At 41.2% G+C, this 12,897-nt stretch overlaps 1 protein-coding gene across 3 annotated transcripts in view; it reads right to left on the bottom strand.

Moving 5' to 3' along the window:
- The window catches only part of KDM1B (lysine demethylase 1B), a 54,228-nt gene that overhangs the window by 27,185 nt on the left and 14,146 nt on the right, over nucleotides 1-12,897 (bottom strand). For all 3 annotated transcript variants that reach the window (XM_082663397.1, XM_082663398.1, XM_082663399.1), the window contains 3 exons: nucleotides 7,942-7,980; nucleotides 4,484-4,688; nucleotides 2,538-2,722 (listed from right to left, as the gene is read on the bottom strand). In XM_082663397.1, the coding sequence (XP_082519523.1) occupies nucleotides 2,538-2,722; nucleotides 4,484-4,688; nucleotides 7,942-7,980 (429 nt within the window). The remainder of the gene's footprint in view (nucleotides 1-2,537; nucleotides 2,723-4,483; nucleotides 4,689-7,941; nucleotides 7,981-12,897) is intronic.

Below are 12,897 nucleotides of genomic sequence, written 5' to 3'. Positions count from 1 at the left end.
ACCAACCAACCAAAAACAACTCTTGGTTCCTCAGAAAGTGAAACGTAGCATTACCGTATGACCCGGCAATTCCACTCCTATGTATTTACTGCAAAGAACTAAAAACATAGGTTCAAAAAAAATTCACAGCAGCACTATTCAAATTGCCAGGACAACCAAGTGTCCATCAGTGGATGAAAGGATAAAGGAAAGGTGGTCTATCCATACATGGAATATCATTTGGTCATAAAAAGAAATGAAGTGCTGATGCATGCTACAACAGGAATGAACCTTGAAAACATTATGCTGAGCAAAGAAGCTGGTTACAGAAGGCCACGTATTGTATGATTCCGTTTATATGAAATACCCAGAACAGGCAAATCTTATAGAGACAGAAAGTAGTTGTCAGAAGCTGGGGGAAGGGAGGAATGGGGAGTCTCTGCTTAATGGGTGTGGAGTTTCCTCTTGGGGTAATGAAAAAGTTCTAGAACTACATAGAAGTGATGGTTACACAATACTGTATACGTATTTAATGCCACTGAATTATCCATTTTACAATGGTTAAAAGGGTAAAAATGGTAAATTTTATGTTGTGTGTTTTACTACAATTAAAAAAAAAAACAAACCTCTCCAGGTAATTGGAATCCATCATTTATCACTAAGATATAGTAAGACCAAAGGAAGGTCTGCCTGGCGAAGGAAAAAAAGGAGAAAGGGACAAAAGAAGCACATAGCAATCTGCATTTTATCACCTAAGTTTCCCCTCGCAGAGAATGACTGACCCGAATGACTGACCCAGGAGTGTGGAGGCAGACCATACCACAAATATATTCCTGATTCAATAAGTCACACAACAAAGGCCATTACAGAAACCCAGGATGCTGCTTGCACTGGCAGCAGGAAAAGCTGGACACTCATCACTGATAAGACATGGGGGGAATGGACTTAGGAACTTGTTAAAAAAAAAAAAAAAAAGACACTGCCTTTCTCTTTTCACCCCAGCAGCTTTGGCAAGGCCTTGGTCTGTTTCAAAGATTCAAGAGTAATGTGGCCTCTGCCCAGTGTCACGAAGTTAGAACAGGCTTGGGCCATGCTGGCGGTGGCGGAGTGGGGAGAGGGCCCACCCTGGCCTTTCCTCTACTTGTCCCCAAGCCCCAGCTCCAACAGAACCTGAACACAGGAAGATGACTATATACTCAAAATGTGAAAGAAATAACATGTACAACATTGGCTTGGATTGCTGCAGAAGATTAAAACACGTGTTGGTATTCATGACGTTAAAAAAAAAATCACGATGAAAGATCCCGCGCTCCGCAAAGAAAGATCCCGCATGCCACAACTAAGACCTGACGCAGCCATAAAAATAAAATAAATAAAGATTTAAAAAATCATTTCAAAGTCTGACCCCTTTAAAGCAACCATATTTGAGTTTTCCCACTAGAGTATTAAATAGATACAATACTTGCTATCTTATTACAAATTAAAATAGATCCACACTGATAAGTGGAGGATTTGTTTTTTTTATAAGATTCTTCTCCTGTATAAGTCAAATTTCAAAGTCAACTAAAAAGAAATGGGAAGAAAAATGAACCTAAGGCTGTTTCTGAAAAGTGCATCTTCACAACTTATTTACAGGAAATTCTGACCAGTTTTGTTTAGTTCAGCAAATGTTTATTGAATACCTCCCTCAAGCCTGCTGGAGAGGAAATGAATAATTCTACCTTGTCCAATCCACTCACCTGGGTGTAATTCATATAAACTGCATTTATAGCCAAAACTTAATCAAGTCATCTCAGACTGGAGTCTAATCCAGTGAAATACCGGGTTGGAACCGGAATATCTTTCTTTAACCAAGATTTCTTTGGCAGTCTTGTAAAATGTTCTGCATTCAGCAGTCACTCAGATAATTGCAGAAGAAATTAATAAATTGGAAAAAGACTAGCGTCAGGAAAGCCTCTGCTTTAAAAAGAAAACAAAACTCGTGGTCCCGCCCTGCCCACCCTCTAATTTATCTTCATCCCTTTCAAGGTGGGCACTGTGTGAGGGCCCTAACATTTATTCAGTCCCAGCAAAAAGCGAATCGCTGGTCTCAGATGCTTGAGGATAACCAGGTGAGTCAGAATCCCTGCCCTCGAGGGGTTTATAATCCAATCTTTAATATTTTATTCTTTTTTCTCCTGGTATTGTCACTGGAACTCGTTGAACCAAATTTTGCACCATATAACTAGAGAGTGAAGAATTCTGATGACACATGGTCTAAAGTGGTGGTTCTCAGGAAGGGGAGACTTTGCCCCCATTTGGCAATATCTGGAGACATTTTTGGTTGTCACAACTGGGGGAAGGGGGTGCTATGGCATGTGGGGAGTAGAGGTCAGGGATGCTGCTTAAACATCCTACGATGCAGAGGACAGTCCCGACACAGAGAATATCCACCCAAATGTCAGGAGTCCTGAGGTGGAGACACCCGGATCCAAAGGTTCTGTCCACAGTCAAAGCAACTTCTCTCCTTAACAGAAATCTGTGTCCATGTGCTGCTGGCTAACACACCCTTCACTCACCTTGCAGTTAGTGTACCACAGGGCGAGGATGAGGTTCCTCAGAGCCAGGTACATGGTGGGGTCTCGGGAATATTCTGGGAACTCATAGAGCTCGTCCAGCTCCATCACGTCTGGCCTCACGCACAAGGCTTTGCCGCACTCGTTGGGCTGGTAGAAAGGCTGGAAGTACCGGTTCATGCCTGGAACTGAGAGAAGACACAGAATGGGCAAACCTCACAAGCTGTAAATTCTAAATCTGGCTAAATTGAAGAGCAAAAAGAAACCAGAAAGGAAAGCCTAGACAAGCTCCCCAGTCTGTCCTACATAAATATTTCCACTTCCTCTGTCCAGTTAGACAAAATAGGCGTGAATTAAACAATTTTTTTTTTCCCATTCGTTCTTCAAAAATTCAATTTCTGTGGCATGGAAATTTTTTTTTTTTTTAATTTTTTGGCCACGCCACACAGCATGTGGGATCTAGTTCCCCGACCAGGGATCAAACCTGTGTCCCCTGCATTGGAAGGACGGAGTCTTAACCACTGGACCACAGACCAGGGAAGTCTGGAATTTTTTTTTTTAATTTTTTACTGTGGTTAAAAAAAACACGTGCCATAAAATTTACCATCTTAATCATGTTTGAGTGTTACCATTCAGTAGTGTTCAGTATACTCACATTGTTTTCCAACAGATCTCCAGAACATCTTCATCTTGCAAGACCAAAATTCCAAGCCCAACTGAATGCCAAGTCCCCATGGAAATATATCTTAAAAGCAACTTTCACTGGAATTTTTCTGATTATAAAATTAATAGGTTCATAGAAGTAAATAACAATCACTAACTACTGATAATCCTTGAGCGGTGTTAACATTTAGGAGTATAGTCTAACCTTGGTTCTGTTTCTATGAATAGAGAATATAAATATAACTGATATTTTTTCTTACAAAGTCAGAAAAAAATGCAATAAAAAGGCTGTTTTTCCTACCTGCTTTTCAAGAACAGTGTCCCATGTCATTAAATATGACTTCAATGGACATATAATATTATCCTATTTATTATTTAACCACTGCCCTATTGCTGGGCACTTAAATTTCATCCAATTACTTCACTATTATAAACAATGCCACACAAATCTTTGGACTTACTTTTGATAATCTTTGGTAATTTATTTAGGATAGATTCCTACATCCAAAGAACATCTATTTTAAGGTTTTTGATTCATGCTGCCAAATTGTCCTTCATAAATGTATACACTAGTGGTATCTGAGTTGCCTGTTTTATTCCTCCTTCATTAATACTGGGATTTATCACTTCAGCTTTGATTTTGACCACACCTGCATTTTTAGAGGGCCCAGTGTTATTAGTTAAACACCTTAAGATAGGGCTACAATGTCAAAACCTACTTGCACCATCAAAGATGAAGTTTGTTAGTGTGCAGGAGATGACCTACAATTCTTGCTTGTACACCAAGAATTCTGATGGAGAATTTTAAAGATCCCTTTAAAGTAAATGGTTATCAGTCTGCCTGCCTTGACCTGAAGTTTTTCCAAGAGTGGGTTGTTTGGCTGAGATTAGCAATGGCATAATTAGAAGCAGAAAGACTCGGGGAGAAAAAAGAAGGGTGGCTCATAGGGTCAAAACCTTCTTCTGGCATGTCAGAGAGAGTAGGTATTATCATCAAATTATGCAGCTATCCAACTTTCAAAGAAATGCTCGTTGAACTCCATAGGCATGATTCCTGGACCAGTGTTACAGGCTTTCCCACTGACTGAGGGCAAAATTAACTGTCCAATATATACAAATGATACGAGTGATCCACAGTGAAACCAGATCCGTGAAATAATGAGGTGCTTTGTAGCAAGCTGCACACATTAAAAAAAAAAAATCTTTTCCGTTCTGCTCACCCACATATTTCCAGGGCAAGGGCGGAGGGAGGAGGGAAAGCGGGGAGGGCCAGGACCAGCTCTCACCCAGCACACAGGGGACTGCCTTGGAGTGCTCCAGCTTCCCAGGACTGGCATCGCTGGCCGTGCGGTGCGTGCTGGTGCAGGACGGGCTCATGCCAACGCAGTCGGGGTAGTAGGCAGAGAGCAGGGGTGCTGCCACGCTATCTTTCAGCAAAGGAGGTAGGATGAGCATGGAGTACCACCAATGGTTGGAAACTTCCGACACTCTCTGCAAGGGGGCAGAGCAAAACGAAGAGGGACAATGGCAACCAAGAAATGTACATGCAGATGGTTCTCGTCGTGTCATCCATTCTCATTCATCCTTAACCCTTCTACTCTGCCTTCTCCCACTCCATAGTCCTAGACCAGAGTTCTGCACAGGAAGATCAGAAACAAAAAATGCCTGGTGAGACCTGGAGAGAATGTTTCCTAGGCCGAGTTTTTTCAGATCTTCAGCAACGGCCTCCCCCTTTCCCTCCCTCAAAAAACCCCACCAACACCAGGTAAGTCTTAAAGCTACCCCCACTGACTCTACCGCAAGCCCAGGTTTGTTTGAGTCTGACATGAGAAACTTATTTCTGTTCCGTAATCATTTATCACCCATCCCTTCCCCCTTTTAACTGAGGATCTAAAGATAACTGAAATTACAAAATTCAGCAGAAAAAACTATTCTCTGGAGTACCAGTCCAAACAGTACTGCTTTTTGCCAGAGGCTACTAAAAAAACTTCAGAGGGAAAAGTACATGACAATCATCAAAATAAAATGCTCCATGTAGAACTGAATTGAAAAAGCTATTTTCAGTCTTAAAATATGTGATCATATTCCAGAGATGATTTAACATACGGAGCCATTCGATCAAAGCAGCCCCGTGATGACTAACTATTGTGATAAAAATAAAATTTACCTGGCTTCTAAAGCGAAACTGCCACATACCCTATGTTAGGCAGCCTTTGCTACACGTGATCTTGAATGTACGCTCCAGGAACTCTAGGAACCTGGTAGAGGAGAACTCTGGGCTCAGGGACCCTCTGATGCTAGTTATCCAGGCTCCACGCAAATGCCACTTGCCATCAAGCAGGGGTTTGTGATCTCAAGATGCATTTTATTTGCCCTTCAAAGTCCAAATCTGGGGCAAGCATTTTTCAGCTTACTACAAACCCTAACACCCCCCATACGTTACTCCCAGCTGCTACACACATTTATTTTACTTGCCCGGCCCGGGAAGGCTTTTCAGTTTGCAGTCTTTGTCCTCAAGGCTTGTTTTAGGTTTGGCTACCCTTGAGCAGCCTGTGCTGGACCAAAAAGAAGGAAAGCTTCAGTTCCTTCTCCAACACAGCAGGGCTGCCTCTATGGACCCCCTTCCTGGCTCCGACAGAGTAAAACTGGGTGTTCAGATCCTGACACTCGAAATGGACCAAAGAGGGCAGAATGTAGATGCCTTAAAAAAACAAGAACCCCCCAAAATTAAATAAAGTAAACCAACCAAAAAAAAGGGAGGAAAAAACAAAAACAAACCACATACCCAAGTGCTTCCCATTCTAATCCACTTCCTGGGCCTTGCAGCTGTGTTGGGAAATTAAGTCAGGACCCAAGAGAGACCCTGCCATTGCTACCTGCCCCAGGCTTTCTTCTCCTTGGAAGCCCACCTGAGGGCGCGCCAACCAGCCTCTGGCTTAGCGTAGGAGAAACTCAATGACTGGTAAACAAACACGTGGTCTTGCTATTCCGAGTGTGTTAGCACACTCACCATTCTGGGACACCTGACTATAATTTTGTCAATATGCCATCAAATGTTCCACTCTCGCTTTTAATACACATACCACTGAAGAAACTGTGCTGGATACAGTCAGTCTATTAGCATATTTAATGAAATGCCCACTACACTCGGTTAAAAAGTTGTCTCCCCAAATTCACGTCTACCCAGAACCTCAGAATGTGACCTTATTTGGAAACAAGGTCTTTGCAGATGTAATTTGTCACACTGTAGTACAGTGAACCCTAAATTCACTCTAATGTGTCCTTATAAGAAGAGAAGAGACACAGGGACCGGGAGACACACAAGAGGAAAAAGGTCATGTGAAGATGGAACAGAGATTGGAGTGATGTGGCTATAAGCCAAGGAATGCCAGGGATTGCTGGCAGTGCCAGAGCTGGAAAAGGCAAGGAAGAATCCTCCCCTAGAGACTTCAGTGGGAACACGGCCCTGCTAACACCCTAATTTCAGACTTACAGCCTCTGGAACTATGAGACAATAACCTTCTGTTGCTTTAAGCCCCCCAGGTGGTGGCAAGTTGTCCCAGCGGCCCTAGGAAACTAAAACAGGCACTCAAAATTTAGAAACTGCTTTAAAGGTAACCCCAGAATCCATATGAATAGAAAAAGGGTAGCAGGTATAGGTGACATGGCTATAAACCTGCTCCGGACTCTTTCTTAACCAAAGACAAAAATAAATAACGGGCAGATGAATATCCAGGGACTCTTCCAAGCTTTTTAAAGTTCTTATATCCCAAGAATATGGCCTCTGTCCTAAAGTTCAGACTCCTTGCGCGCAAAATGGGGAAATATTCTTAAGGTATTTGTAAGTGTTATTTAAAGTTATTTTGTCCTTTCTTTCTGTAATGTCATCCTGTGTACCCTAAATCCAGAAATTATTTAGGCCACTGCTTTACTATGGAAATGTTTGACGGTACCACTGTTTTTATTTTTTTAATGGGTCTGTGTGCGCACGCACGCACACACGCGGGCATCTCACACAGCCCTTTATGTAACAGAATAGATATGCTAGGCGTCAATTCTCCCTTTGCCTAAACATCAGTCACAGTCCCTGGGTTTCAGACATCTAGAAAAACTACAAACTATCTTGGATCGCTGTAATGCAGAATAACTCAGAAACTCAGAATTTTAAAAAATCATTTTCTGAAACAGCTATTGGATCTAGCTATGTGGCAAAATTGGCCAGCTCAGGTGGCAAAGTTTCCTAAGACAGATGAAATGTGATGAGGCTCTGCCAGCTGCTTCCCCTTCCACATCTGGGCAGGGATGGGACAAAGCAGTTATGCTGAGGTCAGAATACACAAAAACACTCTCACAGCTGAGTCTGGGCCAAGACCATCAAATTATGGGCCTCTTGTTCTCTTCCTGGAACGATTCAAGTGGAGAGAAGGTCATAAAGTCGCCCTTGAAAAACAAGTATAACAAGTCTAGTCCCTGTAGGAAGGCAAGGTGTCCGTTTCTTCCTTTTTGTTTCCTTTTAACATAGAGCAATAACATTTTAGTTTTTCTTTTTTTTAAGTTGGGAGAGGATCACCCACAATACCACTATTGCTAGCATTTTCATCATGTTATCCTGTTAGATAAAAACCCCTTGGATCAGCAACCAAAAAAAAGAGAGATGCTCATAAAACTGTTACTGTCATTTACTTATAGCACTTATCACTGAAGGCGTGACGCACTCTAGGCTAGAACGTGCAGAAATACTCACGAGATCCTCTGGAAGGGAACAATGATCTGAGGTCTCAGGCTGCAAAAACAATACAAAAAACAAGCATTAATTAGGTTTAATTATAAAATATAGTCTTAAGTGTCAATTACCTTCAAGAAGATACCCCTTTTCACTGATTAGACTGGTTTAAAAAAAAAAAAGTGTGATAAAACACCGCATGAATGAGGGTACGGGGAAGACAGCCTCTCTTGTAAAGATGTCCTGGCTGGAAATCTAAAAGAATGTAACCACTCTGGAGAACAGTTTGACAAAATACGAAACTTTTAAATGCATGATAATTTGGCATTATCTTGTATCTATGCCCAGCAATTCCAGCCTTGCTATACAGACATACCTCAGAGACACTGTGGGTTCAGCTCCAGACCAACCATTGCAATAAAGCAAATATTGCAATAAAAGTGACTCAAACGAATTTTTTGGTTTCTCAGTGCATATAAAAGTTATGTTTACACTATGCTGTAGTTTACTAAGTGTGCAATAGCAAAAAAAAATTACCATACATACTTTAATTGGAAAATACTTTATTGCTAAAAATGCTAACCGTCAACGCAGGGTTGCCACAAACCTTCAATTTGTAAAAAAAAAATGCATATCTGCGAAGCGCAAAAAAGCAAAGCACAATAAAACAGGGCACACCTGTGTTTTCTAGAGAGACCCTCATCCATGTGCACCAAGAGAAAGATTAGAAAATGTTCAAAGGAGCACTGTTCTTAAGAAACAGAAGATACACACAACCCAGAAGTCCATCGAGAGTAGAATGGAGAAACAAACTGTATTATAGTCAAGAGAATAAACTACAGCTACATGTTACAACATGGACGCCCCTCACAAACATAATGGTGAGCGAAAGAAGCCAGACCCCAGAGCATACATACTGTCTGACTCCATGTACATGAAGTTCAAAAGCAAGCAAAACAGCCATAGTGTTGTGAAGTCAGAGGGGTAAGTACAGATCCACAGCCGTACCACCCTGGATGTGCCTAGTCTCTCTGGTCTCAGAAGCTAAGCAGGGGTGGGCCTGGTTAGTACTTGCATGGGGGAGAAGAGTTAGTAGGTAGTTACTCTGGGGAGGCAAGGGATGGACTCTGTGAGTGAAAAGGGGTGCAAGGGGGCTTCTGAGGGGTTGGTAAGTGTTCAGTGTCTTTACTGGGAGCTGGCTAAATGGGGACTCTGAAAATTCACTGAGCTATGCCTTTTGACTTGTGCATTTTCTGTTTGTATGTGATATTTCAATGAAAAAAAGTTACCTAAATAAACTGAAGACTGGCATACCATATGGCCTGGGAAATCTGGCCCTTGGAATATATTCCAGAGAAACTCTTGCATGTGTGCATGCACTAGGAGAGACGTGCAAGAATGCTCACAGAGCGCTGTGTGTAGCAGCCGCAAACCAGAAACAACCCTCACACCTATGAACAGGAGAATAGACATGTTGGGGTAGATTCACACAACGCAAAACTACACAGCAGGGAAAATGAATGAACCAGACCTGCAGGCATCAACATGGATGCAGCGGAAAAACCTCAACGTTAAGTAAGAGAACAAAGCTCAGAGGAATACACACCATAGAATACAATTTACAACCAACATAAAAATATGCAAAACTTTACATGTTATTTAGAGTGTCATACGTATTTATCAACTCTGTAACAAAAAGCAGAGGAAAAATGAATACAAAATGCGAAATACTGTTTGCTCTTGTAGGAGAGGCAGAGGAAGAAAACTACTGGGGGGAACCCAGGGAGTTGCAGAAGCACTGGTAACGCTCTGTTTCTAAAACCAGGTTGGGGGGCACACAGTGAGTGTTCACCTTCATCCTTTATTCCTCACACACAAGTTATAAATACTCTACTGGGTCTAAGAATTATTTCATATTAAAAACAACTGGATAGGGACTTCCCTGGTGGTCCAGTGGTAAAGAATCCACCTTTCAATGCAGGGGACACGGCGGGTTCGATCCCTAGTCGGGGAGCCAAGATCCCACATGCTGCGGGGCAGCTGAGCCTGTGCGGGGCAACTACTGAGCCCGCACACCACAACTACAGAGCCCACGTGCTCTGGAGCCCGCACACCACAACTAGAGAGAAGCCCGAGAAGCCCGTACGCCACAAAGAAGAGCCTGCGTGCTGCAATGAAAGATCCCGTGAGCCACAACTAAGACCCAATGCCAAAAATAAATAAATAATATTTTAAAAAACAAACAAACAAACAAAAAACTGGATATACTTTGACACAGCAATTTTATTTCTAGGAACTGATACTACAAATACACTGAAAAATAGCACAGATACAAAGCTATTCATTACAGCACTCTCACTAACGGTAAATGTTTAAAAGTCACCTAAATGCCCTTCAGTCACACCAAATTCATCATGACATATCCATTCAGTGGACTATTTACTACACAGTCTTTAAAGAGAAAGAGGTCTTTACATACTGAAGCGTACGTCAAGATCTTTAAGAAGCATCTTTAAGAAATATTAAATGACAAAAAGCTCCAAAACAGTGTGTGTTGTTTGCTACGATTCTTTTTAATGCTGTTCTACAAATAAACCTTTCCAGACTTTGTCCTTGACAGAAGATCAAACTGAAAACCAAAAGGACTCTGGGTCAATAAACACCCTTTAAATAAATATTTCAAAAGTTCAGGCTCTGGGTGGTAATCAATCGCAATGGAGCAGGAGAGTCTCAAAGGAGGATTTCTTGGGCGGGGGTGGGGGAGGAGATTTAAAAGATGTGATACCATCCTTAGAGGCTGGGATCTAAGAAGATCATAAAGTCTTCAACATGAAGATGGATGGAAGAAGAGAAAGGCATTTAAGTTTTTCAAAAACAAGGACTCTGACACCTCAGAGCTCTCCTGGAAAAAAGTACTTGATGTTAAAATACATCCAAGCAGGTGATGAATCAAAATAATGGGATAGAAGGAACTGTAGTAACAGAAATTGTGGGCAGCAGTAATTGCATATAAGTGCAAGAGTAAACAATGAATGGGATATGGTCATAGAAAAAAAGTGATATTCCAACAGAGCAAACTAAACTAACACAAAACAGCAAAACCCTAACAAAAATGGGAGAGAGAAAAAGGGGAGGTGGGCTGAAGTAAGGTGTCATTTACTTTTCCCTCTGTCTTAGCAGGGTGTCAATTGATACAACCTAAAATTGAAACATGCAATTTTGTTAAAAAGCTAGAGCGATTCCAACTTATCCTCATCATGTATTTTCTTAACCTTTTAGGGAGTTTTTAGAAACTACTATTTCTTGAGATGAAGAAATAACTGTCCTATGTCCAGCAATTTCGTATTTCACTTTGGCTTCTTTTACTTACTTTAAATTATGTTGTACTGAACTGAATCATTTTACATAAAACAAGCATATACAGCACTCCTCCTTAATATGAAGTTATCTATCTGCCAGGCTTTCTCCTTGTGTACATGCATGAATTCTCTTGAATGAATCTCATTTAATAATGGTTATTTCATGACGATGACTGCATGAATTTTTTTAATCTTTTTTTCTATATTGCTTGAATTTTTCAATGATAAACAAATATCATTTGTCTGAAAACAAACTCATTCTAAAGAAAACAGACTTTTCAAAAACTACACAGGGGCTTCCCTGGTGGCGCAGTGGTTGAGAGTCCGCCTGCCGATGCAGGGGATGTGGGTTCGTGCCCCGGTCCAGGCCGGGAGGATTCCACATACTGCGGAGTGGCTGGGCCCGTGAGCCATGGCCGCTGAGCCTGCGCGTCTGGAGCCTGTGCTCCGCAACGGGAGAGGCCACAACAGGGAGAGGCCCGTGTACCACAAAAAAAAAAAAAAAAAAACGTAAACTGAAGAAATTGTAAATGACACACCTGAAGAAAAATCAAGTAATCAAAAAAAGCAACATGGATAATCTGAACAATTAGTAGAGATGAAGTCAAAGTTAGATTCAATTATCTGCAAGTGAAAAAGAGGAGAGATTATGGATAACTCTAAACAGTGGTTAAACCAAAGCACAGTACAAAATGATTTGAATGTGAACTTTTAATATAAAAATCACACCTAATATTTAGTAAGGTACATTAGTATGCAAACATTCCTATATATATATATATATATATTTGGAACTGTTCAGAAACTTCACAGAAATAGGTTGAGTGAAAATGACCCAAAGGCTAGCATCTATTAAAACAGTCTGCTATTTTTGACTGCTCCTTGGCTGAACTCTTCTTCAAACGTTACAATAACATGCCACTGAGTCTACTTTTCCCTTGAGAAGTAATCTGGAGCACAGGTGCTGGTTAAGTTCAGTGCAACCATATTGTTCCCGCCAGCTGGACATGCTCCCCTTCACCACACAAGCTCACAGTCCCTTCATCACTCAAACCCCAGTTTCCTTTGGTGTACCCACTCAGTCTGGAAAATCAATTACCCATTCCCTCGGGGTAAGCCCCCTCCCATTTTTTTCTTTTCTATCCCTCAGAGAGGTCTTCTACTCTGGAGGCTGAGCTCAAGAATCAATTTAGGGCTAAACTGAAAGGTTTTAGAACAGGATTTGTTAATTCTGGGACCCTGACCCCTGACCCTGAAAGATCAATGCTTTCCACTCTTCACTCCCAAATCACCAATATCAACAATAAAAGGATTCCACCATAAATACCAGTGGCATTAAAAGGAGAATTAAGAGAACACTGCAAACAGCTTTAAGCTAACAAACTTGACAATGTAGATGAAACAGACAAATTTCTTGAAAAACACCATGTTCTAAAATGGATAGAATAAACCACCTAAGTAGCTATGTATCTGTTATAGAAACTGAATTTGTAATTTCAAAACTTCTCACAAAGAAATTGGTCCAAATGGCTTCACTAGTGAATTGTACCAAACACGAAATAAGAAATAATATTAACCATCCACAAACTTTTCAGTAATAGAGAAGGAAGATATACTT

This window comes from Grampus griseus (assembly GCF_964374135.1).
Source record: "Grampus griseus genome assembly, chromosome: 10".
In the NCBI taxonomy this organism is placed as follows: domain Eukaryota; kingdom Metazoa; phylum Chordata; class Mammalia; order Artiodactyla; family Delphinidae; genus Grampus; species Grampus griseus.
This window is presented reverse-complemented; position numbering and strand designations above follow the sequence as displayed.